The following is a 19,298-nucleotide window of genomic DNA, read 5'->3' as shown; positions in this document are numbered from 1 at the left end:
TGCGTGTTAGCGGGCAAGTGAGCATTGACGAAATCAAAACCAACACTCAAGCAAGTCAGACGAACTCACTCACAATTCAGTTTTGACGAGAAATGACTTTAGGACCGAAATAATCATATTTACACCTGTAGTAAATTTACACTAGAATAAATGTTTGCGCTTCAAAATCGTTGAAAAGCAGGAAAACCAATTAACACCTTTCAAAACACCTCCTTCATACTTCCTTCCCCTTCATATTGAAAGTATCACTGCACTGACATTGCCTGATAGGTGAAAGCTATGATAGAACGAAAAAAAAAAAGCGAAAAAATTCTATCTTTTATTATTGGAGTTACTTCAACGAATTAAGGCTAAGGGAATTCAATCTATTTTAACAAGGCATAATTGCAGTGATCATAATGAACATTTCAAAGCACTCATGATAGAGAGAGGTGCTGCTACGTACACCCCAGCACAATAGAAGAGAGAGGTGCTGCTACGTACCCCCAGCACAGTGAAGAGAGAGGTGCTGCTACGTACCCCCAGCACAGTGAAGAGAGATGTGCTGCTACGTACCCCAGCACAGTGAAGAGAGAGAGGTGACTGCTACGTACCCCCAGCACAGTGAAAAGAGAAAGAGATGCTGTACGTACCCCCAGCAACAGTGAAAGAGAGAGGTGCTGCTAACGATACCCCCAGCACAGTGAAGAGAGAAGAGTAGATGCTACGTACCCCCAGCACAGTGAAGAGAGAAAGGTGCTGCATAAACGATAACACACACAGAACAGTGAAGAGAGAGTGCTAGACTAACAAGAACCCAACAACAGCACAGATGAAAAGAGAGGGTGCTACGTCACCCCAGCACAGTGAAAAGAGAAGAGAAGTGACTGCAACGTACACCACCGACAAGCAAGTGAAAAAGAGAGAGGTCGCTACGTACCCCAACAAGCACGGAAGAAGAAGATGAGCTACGACCCAAGTGAAAGGTCTTGCTACGTCCACCCAAGAAGAGTGCTCAGACCCGACGTGAAGAGAGCTAGCATAAGGAAACAAGAGGAGAGAGTGCTGCTACGTACCCCAGACACATGAGAGAGAGAGGTGCTGCTACGTACCCCCAGCACAGTGAAGAAGAGGTGCTGCTACGTACCCCCAGCACAGTGAAGAGAGAGGTGCTGCTACGTACCCACCCAGCACAGTGAAGAGAGAGGTGCTGCTACGTACCCCCGCCACAGTGAAGAGAGAGGTGCTGCTACGTACCCCCAGCACAGTGAAGAGAGAGGTGCTGCTACGTACCCCCAGCACAGTGAAGAGAGAGGTACTGCTACGTACCCCCAGCACAGTGAAAGAGAGGAGTGGCTGCTACGTACCCCCAGCACAGTGAAGGAGAGGTGCTGCTACGTACCCCCAGCACAGTGAAGAAGTGCTGCTACGTACCCCCAGCACAGTGAAGAAGTGCTGCTACGTACCCCCAGCACAGTGAAGAGGAGGGTGATGAAGAAGAGGGGGTCGGTGGCCCATGCAGCACCTGGCCATAAGAAGAACTGCTCCTGGGCATCTGACGAACTGACCTGGAAATAGATCAGAGAAGACAATTAAACCACAGACAAACTAATCCATCAATCTACAAACTGACCTGAGGACAGATCAGAGAGGACCATTATTACCATAGACACAGATAGCCCCACATGCTCGTCCACTACACAAAGCAGTTAGACAAAAACCATTGTGGTCCACCAGCGGCAAAACATCCTTGAGGAGTGGCAGGCTTTTGTTCCAGCTCAACGCTAAAACATCTGCTCGACAGAAAGTCAAGACAGACAGACAGACAGCGGGGGTACATACTTGCTGTGCAGTGCAGTAGCAGGTCTATGATGAAGGTCTGCCAGGCCTTCTCCTTACTGAGTGTGTCCAGAGCGGGTGGCAGCAGGGCGAAACACAGGGTCATGACCTCCAGGGCCTCACAACACACCTGCTCATCCTCCCCGTCCGGCTCCTTAACCACGTTCGTCTGTAGAGGGAGAACACACAACACCGCTGTGATTTACAACACACAAACCTCTTCTCTGTATTTCAGGAAGTAGGCAGCAGGTGCACATAATCAACCTATTATTCAGCTCAGTAAGCACCAAACGAGCACACACACACACAACAACACACACACAACCGTGACTGTACAGGCCAACACAAGCGAAACAGCATCTGTGACTGTACAGGCCAAACAGATCTGTGACTGTACAGGCCAAACAGATCTGTGACTGTACAGGCCAAACATGATCTGTTGACTGTACAGTGCCAAACAGATCTGTGACTGTACAGGCCAAACAGATCTGTGACTGTACAGCCAAACAGATCTGTGACTGTACAGGCCAAACAAGATCTGGACTGTACAGGCCAAACAGATCTGTGACTGTACAGGCCAAACAGATCTGATAGTGACTGTACAGGCCAAACAGATCTGTGACTGTACAGGCCAAACAGATCTGTGACTGTACAGGCCAAACAGATCTGTGACTGTACAGGCCAAACATAAAACACCAACCTTGTATCAAGGAAGAAGATACACTGACAACAAACACTTGTGTCAATACAAATAAACACGCAACACCCCACAACAATGTATCTGCACACTCCAATCTCCTCAGGCTGAGACCAAAATAAAAGCAGACAACATCAATCAATGGACTGATGGTGGAACGATAAGCAGCCGCACAAGTAGGTACCTTGTCATAGATCTTGCTGATCTCTTCGTTGGAGCTGAAGACCAGCTGTACGGTGCCACAGCCTGAAGCCCACGCTATCTTCTGCACCGCCCGGATCACACAGATCTCAGGGATGTACTTCGACGCCTGGAAGAAGTTCTGGGAGGGATGGGGAAAGACTTAAATTAGAGGAGATATTACAGTCAATAACATAGCAACATAATGTCTCTCCTCTTTCTATTCCTTATTTCGCTTTCTCTTCAGTCCCTCCCCCCTCTCACCTCGTCAGAGATCTGTTGGGCCAGGCGTATAGCTACATTGCGGAGCATGCACTCAGAGGCAGGGTTGGGGAGGTTCTGCAGGGCACTCTGGAGGACCAAAGCCTGGTCATGAGTGGCCTGGTTGATCTGAAGAAAGGGAGWGGATGTTAACATCAACATGGCTGTCACAATCCTAGTTCACACGAATGTGTTTGTATGTGTGTGTGCGTATAACTGAGTAACTAACTAACCGGTGAGACGGGTGTGGTCCCCTCAGCGTTGGGCTGGCAGGCCTCGGCCACAGCTTTGACGTGTCCGAACCCAATAGCAGTGAGCAGCAGTTTGCCGATCTTAAGAGCGTTGAGGTACGCCCCTCGCCGCGTCTCCATGTCGGCCGACGGCAGGAAGTTGTTCCGCGTGAGCATGCTCAGTACCAGCGGTAGCCCGCCACTCTTCAGGAAGTTGTACTGGAAGTCGCTGGCGTCCTCACCCAATGTGGAGCCGGCTGGCATGAGCAGGGCATACACCACCTGAGGAGGGGATGGGAAGAGAGATATACATGCACAGTGGAACTGGTCAACAGAGAGCAAAGTGTAGACCACCTGCTATGGTAATGATGTGACAGTCAAATCGGCAGCGACTACACACACACACACAGGATGAAACCCACCTCTATGAGGTAGAGGACTTGTGATGGCGAGGGGCCAAAGAAGCGTGAGTCCAGTGTTGGGCTGAGGCCGTTCTCCCCCAGCTTGGCATGGTCCAGACATACACCACGCAGGCTCTCCACGGTACTGTTATCTACACAAACACAATCAACATGTTCTATACTGTACTGTCATCTACACAATCAACAGGTTCTATACTGTACTGTCATCTACACAATCAACATGTTCTATACTGTACTGGTCCATCTCCACAATCAACAGGTTCTATACTGTACTGTCATCTACACAATCAACATGTCTATACTGTACTGTCATCTACACAATCAACAGGTTCTATACTGTACTGTCATCACACAATCAACAGGTTCTAATACTGTACTGTCATCTACACAATCAACATGTTCTATACTGTACTGTCATCTACACAATCAACATGTTCTATACTGTACTGTCATCTACACAATCAACAGGTTCTATACCGTACACTCACTGACCAGTTTATTAGGTATACCACCCCGTTTATGAAAATGGATCGCTCCTACAGACAGTGAGTACCGTAGCCATGGCTAGCTATATAAAGCAGGCAGACCGGCTTCGAGGCATCCAGTTACATTTCGATTGAACGTTAGCATGGGCAAAACGAGTGACCTAAGCGACTTTGAGCGTGGTATGATTGTCGGTGCCAGACGCGCCGGATCCAGTATCTCCGAAACGGCTGCCTGGGCCTGGGCACCTGGGCATTTCACCCACAACAGTGTCTAGAGTTTACAGAGAATGGTGCAACAAACAAAAAACATTCAGCCAACAGCAGTCCTGTGGGCAAAAACACCAAACAAAAACACCAAACAAAGTAGAACAGGCGGACCACGAACAGACAAATAACGGCTCAGTACAACAGCGTTGTGAAAAACGGCGTCTCAGAACACACAACTCATCGGTCTGTATCACGGATGGGCTACTGCAGCACGCGATCACAGCAGGTTCCGCTCCTATCAGCTAAAAACAAGAAGAAGCAGCTCTAGTGGGCACACGACTACAGTAGGTTCCACTCCTATCAGCTAAAAACAAGAAGAAGCAGCTCCAGTGGGCACACGACTACAGTAGGTTCCACTCCTATCAGCTAAAAACAAGAAGAAGCAGCTCCAGTGGGCACGCGACTACAGTAGGTTCCACTCCTATCAGCTAAAAACAAGAAGAAGCAGCTCCAGTGGGCACGCGACTACAGTAGGTTCCACTCCTATCAGCTAAAAACAAGAAGAAGCAGCTCCAGTGGGCACACGATCACCAACACTGGACAACAGAGGAGTGGAAAAACATCGCTTGGAACATGACAGTGAGTTCAGTTTACTTGAGTGTCCTGGTCAGTCCCCAGACCTGGTCAGTCCCCAGACCTCAACCCAATAGACCATCTATGGGATGAGATGGAACGGGCTGGTCACAGCGTGAATGTACCACCATCCAATCTGCAGCAAWTGGACTAACATGCCTGTGGAACATTTCTGAAGAATTCAGGCTGCTCTGGAGGAAAAGGGGGGTCCGAACCAGTACTAGATGTGTGTACCTAATAAACTTTCCGGTGAGTGAGACATTTTGTCTACCAAGACTAGAAGAGATCACAGTGACTTTGAAAGAGGAGTCTCAAAGGATCATAGGGGGTTTAAAGTGTTTGTGTGTCTCAGTCACTAGATCTCAACCCAATTGAACACTTACGGGAGATTCTGGAGCGGCGCCTAAGAGTGYTTCCCACAACCATCAACAACACACCAAATTAAAGGTATTTCTTGTGGAAGAATGGTGTCGCATCCATCCAATAGAGTTCCAGACACAATCTATGCCAAGTCGCATTGAAGCTGTTCTGGTGGCCCCTATTAAGACACTTAGTTGATGTTTCCTTTATTTTTTATTAGTTATCTGTATATCGGTCATATACACATCTCACATTTATCCACCCATGCTGGCTTGGTAAATATCTTTGAGAAAAATATAGCAATGTCATGAGACAAACCTATCTACGGCTACATCCCAATTCGCCAACCTTCTCCTGAAATGTGCACTTGTAGATTTAACAATGTTGGAAAACTCTCCATAACACACCATTTATTTTATTTTATCCATGACGGGGAGTATGCAAGTGCACATTTGGGGAGAAGGGTGGAGAATAAGGGCATGGCCCACATGTACCACAGAGAGTACTGTACCTGGAGGCATCAGCTTCATGAGTACTCTGGCTCCGTCTCGTAGCAGAGGCATGTTGGGGCTACAGCCCAGGTCTGCTACCTGCCACAGGAAGGAGACGTAGCGCAGGTGGAGAGACATGATCTGAAGACAGAGCGAGACCAGAGAGACGAGACAAGGGGTTACTCATCTGCGATCATGCATCGATAGGCCAGACATGCATCTTTTTTGAGACAAACTTGTTTTGATGACAGTAGTTACAAGTGTGGACTGTGGAGTAGAGAACAGTGGGAGATTAACTGCAGAGTCGCTGTAGTTGAAAATGGCATTTTGACATTGCAGTCTTTCTACTATCTGGATGCTTTCCTATCAAATTTTTTTCTAGTCAAGGACCAAGAGAGCTAGGCACCCTTCCCAAGTAACGGTGACTGACAAGATAACGACGCACCACTCCGGTGGAAGCAGCTGTGAGTATGTTTAAAATTCACTCACCACTCCAGGGAGGCAGCTCTCCACCTCGGGGTTGGGCCCTTCGCTGAAGTGGTTGCCATGGTTACCCGGTGAGCCAGTGGAAGAGTCCGAGGAGCTGTCTGGGCTGGAGGGCATGTTGGCACTCACCTGGGTCAGCTTGGCTGTGATCAACTACACACACACACACACACACACACACACACACACACACACGGGAGAATATAAGACAGACTAACCATTCCGTATAAATAGTCAAAGAAAAAAATGACCCAAACGAACATAAACAAGCTGTAAAGACTAAAGAAAAAAACAATGCACTTGTCACTCGTCAAAACATGGCTCATTGCACTCACCGTTTTGTCTTTCAGGTTGAGCTGGCCAATCAGCTTCCTGTCGTCGGCTGGGTCGACGACCTCCCCGCCAATGAAKAGCTCTATTTTGGTGTGCGTAGCGTTGGCCTTGATGCGTGTGAGGATACCGCGGCGCACTGAGCCAATGGTGTCGTTGGTGTGAGACCAGATGTCTAGGTCATCCACCTGACGGCCCTGGTTAGGGAAACGCACGATCAACGTGATGTGCTTCCCCCGAAACGCCCTGAGAGAAGAGAGAGAGGAGATTTTTGTTGAACTTTTATTTATTCAGGGRAACCCATTGAGACCAGGGTCTCATTTATAAAAGGTGCCCGAAGGAAAACAATACAACAAATTCAAAATAATCAGTATAAATAAAATACAAATGACAAAATCAACATGACAGCTTCAAACWCCACAAATACAATTATTCAATCCAAACAGTGACAATTGTCATTCAATTCATTCAACATTAAAGTTCTAAACTTCCCTAGAGGCACCAGGGTGTCAAGATGTAGGAAGTTTGTAAGCTATTCCAAAAGTGGGGACAGCACTAAAACTGAAAGCGGATTTACCTAGAACGGTAACGCACTAGTGGAACCTGGAGAGTTAACCATCCCTGTGAACAGGTTTGGGGTCTATTTTTATTTTAACAGTGAAGTGAGGTAGGTAGGAAGCTTGTGTAGTAGCGCTTTGTAAACAAAAAAGGGAGTAATGAAGACATCTACGGSACCTTTTATGAGGACCAGTCATCCTTTTGATACAGGATGCAGTGATGCGTTCTATAAACTGTAAACTGCGATAAAGCGAAGTGCACTATGATAAAAGGTGTCACCATAGTCATGAACTGTCAGGAAAGTTGACTGTACAATCTGCTTCCTGCTGTTTAGGGAGATGCATGATCTATTTCTATTTGTTTTTAAAGCGTACTTTTAAATGTCAGCTTCTTAAATTCCCCATCGGTATGTTTTTTTAAACTGCAAATTATTGTCAATTCAAAAGCACAGATATTTATAGGTGGGAAGGTGCTTGCTGAAACACCCATCCAATGCATAAATGTGTAACCCATCTGAAATATATTTCTATGAGAATTAGAAAACAGCATACATKTAGTTATTTTTCCCCACATGAAGTACTAATTTTAAAATCAACAAGGACTTTTTGTAAGGCAACMAAATCAGATTGCAGCTACAACAATAGCGTAAATAACAGGGTCATCAGCATACATACAGATGAATGTTACAGGTTTTTGCAGATAGACCAATATTATTTATATAAATAGTAAAAAGGACAAGTCCCAAAATTGACACCTGCGGAACACCTTTAGTAATATTGAGGTAACYTGACACCATCAGAAAGCACACAGTATCCTGTCTGACATGTAKTTCCAAAACTACCTGCAAGACACCTGGTCGTGGCCAATTTCAGACACTCTTTGAATGAGTAGGGGATGGTCGACAGTATCAAAGGCCTTAGAAACGTCTAGAAATACGGCAGCACAGTGATTCCTATGATCTAAGCAATGTAATATATAATTTAAAGACAAGCAGAGCTGCTGAAACGGTGCCATGTCCAGGTCTAACACCAGACTGCTGTTCATTAACAATATCATTTGAAGTGAAAAAAGTTCTTAGCTGATAGTTTGCCAGTGGTTCTAATATTAGATTGTTTAGAAATTGGACAGAAATTGGGCAGAAGTTATCTAGGTCAAAAGGTTCTCCACTTTTGTAAAGGGGGAGGACATGCACCRCCTTCCAGGTCTTAGGGATAGCACCAGAAGCAATTGTTAAATAAAAAATGTGGGTCAAAGATTCTACAATGTACCGGGCAGAAAGCTGCATTAGAAAGCGATCAAGCGAATTAGCTCCTGTGGATTATTATTTATTTTTTATTCTGCAAGGCACTACATTCATTGACATAAATGGTTCAAATGAGGAAGAAGAGTATGTCTGGAAGAACATGATTATCTGGTATCTGTTTATAGGTGAATAAAGGACAAAAATGAATGAAGGTATTTTCAGAAACCGTTCTTTCAAATAGATAGCCAGCTGAGGCAAAATGGTTATTAAAAAGTAMAACCAATGTCATTTTTATCTGTTATGGTACCAGAGGCTGTCATAACCTGCTAGGGAAATGAGGGGGTMGTTTTTTTCAAAAGATTTGACCACTCAAAAGATTTGCTGGATTTCCACCACTCTAAGATACACAATTCAWGAAGTATGTTGACTGCTTTTCTAACCAGAGTAAGACATCTACTTCTCAAATGTCTGAAGGACTGCCAATCAGAGGTAGAATCAGTCAATCTAACCTTAGCCCAAGCTTAGTTTCTTTCATGAAATCTTTCAGACAATTAATGCGTGAACCATGGGTTAGATCTGTCCTTTACTCTTAATCTTTATATGGGGCATTCTTATGTGCAACAGAGTTAAACAGAGAGGTAAAACATTTAAGGGCCTGATTTGAATCAGAGATAGAGGACATAACCCCAAGTAATACAAGAAATGTTACTCATTGAAAATTCTAAAATGTATCTTTGTAATAATGCGTAGACACGATTTAAGTAGCTTAGTATCTCTAATACATGCAATGGGACAACAGTCACTGAGCTCATTAGCAAAGATTCCATTGGCTGTATACTTATAATGGGCGTTAGTCAGAATGATATCCAAGAGTCGATTTTTCAGGGTGTTTTAAGTTGGGGTGGTATGGTTTAGTTATCAGTGGAGTTAAATTTAGCTCAGTATAAATATCCTCCAGTCTATCTGATAATGGAATCAACCAATCCAGGTTACAATCACCCAATATTAATACAGATTTAGCATAGTTAGACAGCAAGTYAGACAATTTGCTAAGGGCAATTGGGAGGGCGATAAACTCCCACTAACATTCCACTCCCACTCAAATGTATTGGGCATAGAGCTGGTAATACAGACATCAACATTCAAGTTGTTCTTTATGAATATGGCGACACCCCMACCTCTGTCAGATCAATAAACATCATATCCATTCAGAGACACATACGAGTCTGGCACAGACTTTTTTGAACCAAGTCTCAGTAATTATCTAAATGTATGGAAATGAGAGAGCAGAGAGGACAGACATATGGAGAGAGAGTGGTCAAGACAAAATGGGAAAACATTTATCAGGACAAAAGGCTCAATATCAGTGCTTCTGCGTGGATGAGTCCGTCCGTCCTACCTGGACATGGGCAGTATGGTCCTCTCCTCATGGTAGTCACTGTCACACTCGTTGATGTACTCCTTGAGCACAGTGAGCACGCGGACCATGCGGATGGCCTCCTGCCGGGCACAGTTGATGCTGTCCTTGTCCCCTTCCAGGACACACAGCGTATCGTACGACGCCTTCAGGCGGTCGAAACATGACTGGATGAAATCCTCGTGGATCTCTACCTGCATTGGGGCAGATGAGGGGGAGGACGGCAGGGGGGAAGGACAGTCAGAGTAGTGAGTTCAGGAGAGGGAGAGTCATGTCTAATGGTTGACAGTGTTTGTATGGAACTAAATGCAGTGTGTTCCAATCCATCCGTCAGGAATCAGGTGCTAGTACTGGAAATAGTACCAATTAGGGATGCACATTTTGGTCAATTCTGCTTTCGAATAACCAACCCTCATTAACCGGACAACAAACTGTTATATTTTTTCCTAACAGTAAAATGACGTGACCAACAGAAAATACTATGCATGCATTCAAGGAACAGAGATTTTTCATTGAGCTTAATGAAAACATGCAACAATAGTAAGCCTATCGTCTTCCAGTCAAAAGGTTATAGCCTGTTATTGAATATTCAACTGCTTTAATGAAGCAGMCAATAAAACGTAATTTGCCAAAATAAAATTTGTGGGAAAACACTGTTCTAAACAGCACACCTAATGCGAACGGTTCCATATGCGACTGAGATGAAAATCTCAGTTAGAAACATAGAAAGAGGGGGAATCTAATAGCAACAAATAGAATGGGTTACTAATATGATTAGGACTGTGCCTTTGGCTTCTGGACAACGAAAGGACGTTGATATGAAAACCAATAAAACAGGAGAGAAATGTTGGTTAATGGCACAAGGAAGTATTTACTAAATTTACTAAAAGAATGCCTCAACAATTCTAGGGCAGAATTTTGGCTAGGCTACTTTGTAGCAAGGTAAGACATGCCTCATTCTTTGAAGTGAAGTAAATCGTTCAGGTTTCAAACAGTTATATTGCCTCAAGCTCACATTGTAAAGTGGTGGATGACGTCCTGATAGCCGGCCTACCGCTGACTATAGCCGGCCTACCGCTGACTATAGCCGGCCTACCGCTGACTATAGCCGGCCTACCGCTGACTATAGCCGGCCTACCGCTGACTATAGCCNTGACTATAGCCGGCCTACCGCTGACTATAGCCGGCCTACCGCTGACTATAGCCGGCCTACCGCTGACTATAGCCGGCCTACCGCTGACTATAGCCTATGCACTTGAATGGCGAATGGGAGGAGTGCTTTAATTATGGAGTTGAGATTGAGAAATAAAAATAGCTCATTTTAATTGTGGCCATTAATTGTGGCCGTTAAAACACGCAAATTGTTATTTGTTGTGCAACAACTGGGCTTAAAAAAAAAAAAAAGCACATAACTCCAGTATCAGCATTTTGAGGAGATGCTCTCGTGCTGTCTGACAGCTGATAGGCCTTTACGCTTTTCAAACTAGGCTCTGTATGCTGCGCGCCTGTGATAAGATATGACTAAAGAAAATACATAATCCAATTGAATTCCACTAAATTATGCAAATTAACCTATAGACCGATAAGCATGACTGGTGAAATATTTTTTCCGGCAGTTAACCACGTTAACATCCATAAAACCAATATGTGCAACAGGGATCCCAGAGGTAGGGAATGGAAAACAGTTGCTGTAGTGTTGTATCACACTGACTATCCCGGTCTAAATTATCATCAACTATCATTGATCAGCAATACAAATCACTATTCTATTCATGACTGTGTTTATATGTAAGWGGTTGTCTCAAAATGGCTAAATGATTTAGGATGACCTAACAGCAGATTGAGCTGTTATTGTTACCGGGACAGGGGACACCCAGGTTACCTGATTGACTTGTAGTTTTGGTCCAAGGTTGGTGTAGATCTCTTTCAGCAGGTCTATGGCTCGACTGGCGATGTCATCGCTCCCTTGAATTACGACCTGGCAAGAGGAAATTTCAGATGGAATCAATGGACGCCTCCGCCTTTCTCTCTCTCTATCACACAGCCCTGGAGACAACACTGAACAGTGTGTTATGACTCATCCAGAGTAGAGGAGGGGACCATTAATAGGCACTCAGCAACAGCCCACAGAATCATCACCAGTCACTACCGCTGACCCTGATTTCACACACTAACAGCAGTACATTAACCCAGCCTCAAATACTGTGTGTGTGTGTGTGTACGCGCTAAATGTGTACCACGCAAGGCTTACCAGCCAAATCAATAACATCAGCGCTGTAAAATGAGCTTCGCTTAGGATGCAATAAAATAAATTATTCACAACCAAACATYGCATATGAGAAAATCCTATGAGCTCAAATGTAGCCTAGGCCCCTACTGTGCAAAAAGGCTGAATACCCAAATATACATTAACACAACTCCTGAATCAGTTATGCATAGCACGTGAGAACAAGGTTTAGAAATCCCACATCTAAAACAAATGAACCTGTGAATCATCTAATATGCCCAGAGCGTGAATAACAAGGTTAGAAGAACACTTTGAACCAACACATGTTTCATCATCATCAGAAGCCATTGGACTGACTGACAGCCTATACAACATCATCATCAGAAGCCATTGGACTGACTGACAGCCTATACAACATCATCATCAGAAGCCATTGGACTGACTAACGGTGTAACAGTTCGACCAATCCCACGGTTTGGTACATATTGCGGTTTTTGGGTCACGGTACAGCTGAAAAATTAAATTCCAACAGTTACTGTTGTTAATGTTTGTTTATGGGCCAAATACGTTACATTTAAAAGCACCCTAATTCACAATGTGACATTATTGTCTGTTGTGACAGGGATTGTTATGTTGGGCCTCAAGGACCCATTCCGAAATGGACCTGGGGCTTTCCCAACCCGACAAATAGGCATCATACATTTTTCAATATAGACACCAGTTCCGTATAGACATGGTCGGATCCGAGTGAGGGAAGCAGCCGAAAAGTCAACTTGTAAACTACTTTTTTTAACTAGAGCGGATGCAGCTTGAGGGAGAGCAGGCAGAGGGGCCTTGTGGTGTGTGTGCTGTGAGCGAGTGAAACGGTAGCAAGGGAGGAAGCACCCAACCGAGCCAAGTTGCGCTAGTAGACTAACTTCTAGCGTGTCATTGCTAGGCTATTAATCATCCCATATGATTACCTAGAAACATGTCTTGACGGCATYAAACCGAGAGAAGCTAGTTGGCTAAGAGAGCTAGCTAAATTAGCTGCTAATTGAGTCTGCATGGGCGTTCTTCCTTTCCTAGTTACAAAGAACACCTCTGTAATATTCATATAAATAGCAGCCTACCTGGCTCTTGTTTGTTGTAGCATATACTTCTCATTTAACTTTTAATTCCATCATTTTAATTCCATTTTCCATTGATTAGATAATCTCCTAACTTGCTTTATCAGACACTGACGCTCTGACTGTAGTGGCGCTTTGATTACTTGTGATTGGACGACAAGCTACACGCACCACTCTGCATAGGCTATTCTCGTTGAGCAGTGGGGAACATAATATTAACGTTTTATCTGTCCATCACCGTTTTAATCGACTGTGAAGCCAAAATGTTCCTAAAAGATGGCGAAAAGGATAGTTTGAAATCAGCTAGTTAAGATATGAATTTTGATTACATCGGGCACATGGACTGTAGTTTTAGCAGAATAGCCTAAAATGTGTTTTTCAGCTCAGATTTACTCACTTGGCAATGGCATACGTAGCCTATAGACAGTGTTTTATATACTCATTCGGGTTCACAGTGCGGACCGAACCGAGGTCTCAGTACCGAGCTGTTCTGTACAAATACATGTACCGTTAAAGCCATAACAGACTACACAACATCATCAGAAGCCATTGGACTGACAGACTCCACAACATTTAAACAGCCCTCCATCCTCAGCACCACAGAAGCTGATGTTCGGTTTAGCAGCATCCAGAAGACTTGTCTGTTCCTCTGTGATGTAAGGACTGCATTTAACACAGAGGGATTACAGGCCATGTAGGTCACAAACAGCTAGGCTGCTAACTAACTGGGTCAGCCACCCACCCTCTCCCATACATCCATACTCACTAAGTCTATCAGTTCCAGTTGCTCCTGAAACAATCCCACAGAACCCAGAGGTTTATAGATGCACGGAAATGACTAATGAGCATCACCTCAAATAGCAGCATTCAGAGAGTATGTCTTCTTTGAAGTTGTGCATTTTGAATTTTGGCTTGGTGAGACAGAAGACAACATGATCAAGAAAGCAGCAGAGTAAAATGCTTGAGCAGTTCATTAATATATATACAGTAGGCTAGACATGCCGTCAGTCATTTCACMGTTTGTTTCAGACACAGAGGCCTCCAAATATAAACATCTAGATACACAACGGGCCAGAAAAGGCAACGGGTGTAGGTAGAACATACAGTGCCGTCGGAAAGTAGTCAGACCCCTTATTCTRAAATTGATTACATTTATTTTTTCCTTCAACAACAAAGCAAAAACAGATTTTCGTGCACATATCAAAAAAACATYCCTACTGCCTATGATCTGGCGGACTCACTAAACACAAATGCTTCGTTTGTAAGTTTTCTGAGTGYTGGGGTGTACCCCTGGCTCCCCATAATTAAACACAAAACAAGAAAATGGTGCCCTCTGGTTTGCTTAATATAAGGAATTTGAAATGATTTATACTTTTACTTTTGATACTTAAGTATATTTTAGCAATTACATGTACATTTGATACTGAAGTATATTTAAAACCAAATACTTTTAACTCAAGTAGTATTTTACTGGGTGACTTAATTTTCTATTAAGGTATCATTACTTTTACTCAAGTATGATAATTGCTGAGGGAAGCTGAGGGTTGGGATGTGGAATTGGAGACAAGTGGGAGTGGAGTTGCTGGGCGGGGGATAGAATGACKTTCAAAGATAAAGTCAAAATAAAACGTAAAAAGTAAGTTTGAATGACACTGAGGGGCAGTGTTGTTACAGCTAATGCCGGTTTGTCTGAGGCTGATGCCGTGCAGGTATTTGTACACATGCACACATACACGTAAATAGTGCCATACATGCACTCAAACATATTCAGTTGGCCTTGCTGTTATGATTTGTTGTCCTTGATGTCTTTTGCATTGTTGTTCTCTGTTTACCTTTGTCTTTCTTTTCTCTCTTTTGTTCCTTGGGCCGGTGGCTGATGAATCGCTGGTTCAGGTCCCCGTTTTTGACCTTTTGGGAGATCTGTTGACGTGCCCTTGAGCACGGTGTTGACCCTGGTTGCTTCTGTGTGGGAGTCTGTTAGATGACTAATGTGATGTAGTTATTGAGCGGCTTCACTGCAAGTATATTGTATGTTAGAAATACTCAATACATTTTAAAAAAGTATGATAATTGCGAACTTTTAACACTACTGCCCGAAGCCACTCCTGCGTGGTCTTGGCTGTGTGCTTAGGGTTGTTGTCCTGTTGGAAGGTGAACATTTGCCCCAGTCGGAGGTCCTGAGTGCTCTGGAGCAGGTTTTCATCAAGGATCTCTCTGTACTTTTCTAGTTTCATCTTTCCCCTCGATCCTGCCACCACCATGCTGATTTCATCAGACCAGAGAATCTTGTTTCTCATTGTCTGATAGTCTTTAGGTGCCTTTTGGCAAACTCCAAGTGGGCTGTCATGTGCCTTTTACTGAGGAGTGGCTTCCGTCTGGCCACTACCATAAAGGCCTGATTGGTGTAGTGCTGCAGAGATGGGAGAACCTTCCAGAAGGACAACCATCTCAACAGAGATACTCTGGAGCTCTGTTAGTGACCATCGGGTTCTTGGTCACCTCCCAGACCAAGGCCCTTCCCCCCCGATTGTTCAGTTTGGCCAGGCGGTCAGCTCTAGGAAGAGTCTTGGTGATTCCAAACTTCTTCCATTTAAGAATGATGGAGGCCACTGTGTTCAATGCTGCAGAAATGTTTTGGTACCCTTCCCCATATCTGTGCCTCAACACAATATTGTCTCGAAGAACTACAGACAAATCCTTCGACCTCATGGTTTGGTTTTTGCTCTGACATGCACTATCAACTGTGAGACCTTATATAGACAGGTGTGTGCTTTTCCAAATCATGTCCAATCAGTTGAATTTACCAAAAAGTGTACTCCAATCAAGTTGTAGAAATGTCAAGGATGATCAATGGAAACAGGATGCACCGGAGCTCAATTTGGACTCTCGTAGCGAAGCGTCTGAATACTTAAGTAAATAAGATACATTTGCAAAAATGTCTAAAACCCTGTTTTCGCTTCGTCATTATGGGGTATCGTGTGTAGATTAATKAAATAAAAATCCTCATCAATCTATTTTAAATTAAGGCTGTAACGTAACAAAATGTGGGAAAAGTCAAGGGGTCTGAATACTTTCTGAAGTCATTGTATGTAGTCCATAGGGAGTTCAAGGTTTAAAAAGATGGTTACAGCTGTCTGCATAACCACAGTGCTGWGGCTTTATAAACACCACCTTCCGGAGGAAGTCCAGCCCAATGTTCCCTCCATTTTTTCAGCACTTAGCTAACTTCTTGTACCCGCTTTAAGTTAGTTTTAACAGTGGTCAGGTAGGCTACTGTGGCTATTTGATCATAATGTAGGCCTACCAGTGGCCTACCATCAAAAACAATGGAGAAAATGCATCCCGTAACATTTCAACATGGAAATAGCTGTTCTACCATTCAGCGTACAGTAGCAGCCAATGTGTGGTGTTCAATGAGACTTTTGGGAAAAAAACAATGCAGGGCTTGACATTAACCTGTTTATCCACTTGTCAAGGAGGCGACTGAAAATGTTGTTTGATGCAAGAAACCACTTGACAAAATAAAATGCATAACTATTCYCATACCATTATTACAGAGAATCAGACAAATTATGCTACTCCTGTGCCTATTTGCTCCTTAGCTTATTTAAGGCTGTCTCAAAATACAATCCCGCCCCTTTAAGACAAAAAACATTATCRAATTAACTGACACACTTTTCAAAGATAGCTAGAAATGCACACGTTTTGTGCTCTTGTAGGAAGCAACCACTCCCCCATTGCTGACAACAAATGATCTATAACTGGGCTAACAACTCACTATCTTGCAAATGATATGAACAAATATACAAATGTGCACAAGTGTTTACATACAGCTCTCGCTTTGATCTCAAAACAAGCGCATCTACTCACAACCGCTYATGCTGTAAACACAGTCCAGATGAAAGTGAATGGCACATAACCATATATGGCAATGGTCTATTTGCATATAGGCCTACTGCAGCTCTGTTTGGTTACAGCGCACCGGTCTGTGTAGAGTACGGGCCTGAGTCGTGCCTTTCAATGCTATTGAATCCTATTCCGATGTATTCTGCCTAAAACAAAATCTCATGCATAGTTGGTTTTGCATACTAAGTATTGCATAGTTCGTTTTTGTTTCGGTATTGCATTGACAGTGGCTAATACTGTGTTGTATCAATCACAATTCCCACAGTAAAGGGAAAGGTTGATAGTGTTAACTAACTGGGAAAACTCTAGAAAGTTTAGTGAAGTTCAATCTCATGCTTCTCTGCATGGGCTGATATTTATTCTGCACTAGAGGGAACATTGGTCCAGGCCTACAAGTAGCAACAGCTGCCAGTTATAACAGCTTCATAACAGTGATAAGTAGGCTAAATAACTCACCCTCCAGAGGTAGTCCAGGCCTATGAGTTCCAGGTCGTCCATCATGTAGGCCCTGCGTTTGGCCACCAGCTTGCCCTCCCTGCAGTTGACGGCCTTGAAGAACCTCTCAAAGCACTTCATGCCGTTCTCCGTGAGCAGAGACGGGTCCAGCTGCAGAACGTTGTTCTCAAAGAAGTCCTTGTTGATGTCCGGGTCCAGGTCTGGCTCATCTCCCATCAGCTTCGAGTACCTGTGTAAGAAAAACAGAGTTGACTTGGTGTTTTTCGTGTTGATAAAATGTAGATCATTTGAGTTGTTCTCTATAAATGAGTAAAAGGAAATAGAAAGATGTTGGAGCCATATTCACCCTTTCGAGGTGATAATAATATTGACGATGGCAGCGTACCATTTGAAGCAGGCCTCTCGGTCACAAAGAAAGACTGCGTTCTCAGCCAGGCACTTCCAGATCTGTTTGGCCTGAGGAGCACAGAGCCACAACTGGCCGTCCTTCAGCAGGAACCTGGGGACAACACAGACACATACATTAACCATGAAGATCAGACTACAGTGACTCAGTTTACCGTTCACTTCCATTCACTAATCYATGAAGACGAGCTGGGTCATATTCATTAGGTCATGCAATGTAAAACTTTTTTAAAGGACTCTGCAATGGAAAACAGAAATGAGCGCTTCAGTCCCTACCGGTTACAGTCTTTTCTTCTGTTTGGTGCCTAATGATACTACCCTGCGGATGTGATGTCATACCTCAGGAAGTTGAGTCTCTCCTGGACTTCCTGTACGTGGCTGTAGCGGCTCCCTACCCTCACCGTCTGGGGGTCAAACTCCGCCTGCTCGGCTACACGACACACACAATCATCTATGTGAGGGCTCAAGGTGCATCTTAAAATTTTACCCAAATGCTGAGGTTTTTCAAATGGAAAACTAACATGGCAATTGCCCCAGGGTTAGAAAAAGAGGGTAGATAGCAGAATATCTGAAATACTATTTCTCTGTTATCAGAAGAAGTCTGAAAGTCAAGAATGAGGCAACGGTGATGAATGAGAAAATGTCCCCCCCTGTGTGAGGTGGTCCGTACCTTTAGAGAACTGCCTCATGGTCTCCATGTAGGCAGAGAGGTTCTCAGCCACCAGCGTGACCAGGGCATGGTTGTGTTGCAGCTGGTTAATCAGGTCATGACGATAGAACACATGAGGACTCCTCTGGGTCTGACTGTAGAGCAGAGAGAGATGGATGGCGAGAGAGAGAGAGAGAGAGATAAAAGTTCAGAGACTTAGTCACCATGTCTATGACAGGCTGACAACATCAACTTTTACATCAACCCCCCTCATACTAATGAAATTACAATAATTTATCTGCAAAATTACAATAATTTATCTGCAAAATGTTGTTGCTTCTCTGCACCTGTAGTGCAAAGAAAGCAGTATTGGTATATCCAGCATTCTAAACAGTACCTCAGGATCTGTGTGTGGGTGTGTGTCTGTGTGTGCAGAAAGAGAAATGGTGATGAATTTCATTCTTAAAATCACTACGATGTGTTTCGGAAACGTGAGTAAGCAGTGCTCCCAGAAATGCCCCCCAAATGTCACCCTGCAAAYAGTCGGTGATTGGAGCTAAGAGGAGCTGGTGCAGAAAGAGACGCTTTTGAGTGCATCTCAAATTACACCCTATTTCCCATGTAGTGCACTACTTTTGCATGCAATTCCCCATACAGTACACTAATTGACAAGAGACCTTTGTGGCTCTGGTRAAAAGTAGTGCACTATGGAGGTAATTTGTGGCTCT

At 44.0% G+C, this 19,298-nt stretch overlaps 1 protein-coding gene across 1 annotated transcript in view; it reads right to left on the bottom strand.

Moving 5' to 3' along the window:
- LOC111980182 (ubiquitin carboxyl-terminal hydrolase 9X) overlaps positions 1–19,298 on the bottom strand; it is an 80,869-nt gene that overhangs the window by 35,899 nt on the left and 25,672 nt on the right. Inside the window, exons 16-28 of the mRNA XM_070449163.1 lie at positions 18,592–18,725; positions 18,261–18,351; positions 17,902–18,015; positions 17,517–17,745; positions 11,701–11,796; positions 9,801–10,012; positions 6,606–6,846; positions 6,274–6,423; positions 5,805–5,925; positions 3,609–3,739; positions 3,190–3,468; positions 2,960–3,085; positions 2,700–2,837 (exon numbers count right to left, since the gene is read on the bottom strand). Of these exons, the coding sequence (XP_070305264.1) occupies positions 2,700–2,837; positions 2,960–3,085; positions 3,190–3,468; positions 3,609–3,739; positions 5,805–5,925; positions 6,274–6,423; positions 6,606–6,846; positions 9,801–10,012; positions 11,701–11,796; positions 17,517–17,745; positions 17,902–18,015; positions 18,261–18,351; positions 18,592–18,725 (2,062 nt within the window). The remainder of the gene's footprint in view (positions 1–2,699; positions 2,838–2,959; positions 3,086–3,189; positions 3,469–3,608; positions 3,740–5,804; positions 5,926–6,273; positions 6,424–6,605; positions 6,847–9,800; positions 10,013–11,700; positions 11,797–17,516; positions 17,746–17,901; positions 18,016–18,260; positions 18,352–18,591; positions 18,726–19,298) is intronic.

Source organism: Salvelinus sp. IW2-2015, linkage group LG2, assembly GCF_002910315.2.
Source record: "Salvelinus sp. IW2-2015 linkage group LG2, ASM291031v2, whole genome shotgun sequence".
Taxonomy (NCBI): domain Eukaryota; kingdom Metazoa; phylum Chordata; class Actinopteri; order Salmoniformes; family Salmonidae; genus Salvelinus; species Salvelinus sp. IW2-2015.
The sequence above is the reverse complement of the archived record's forward strand: the minus strand, read 5'-3'. Positions and strand labels throughout refer to the sequence as shown.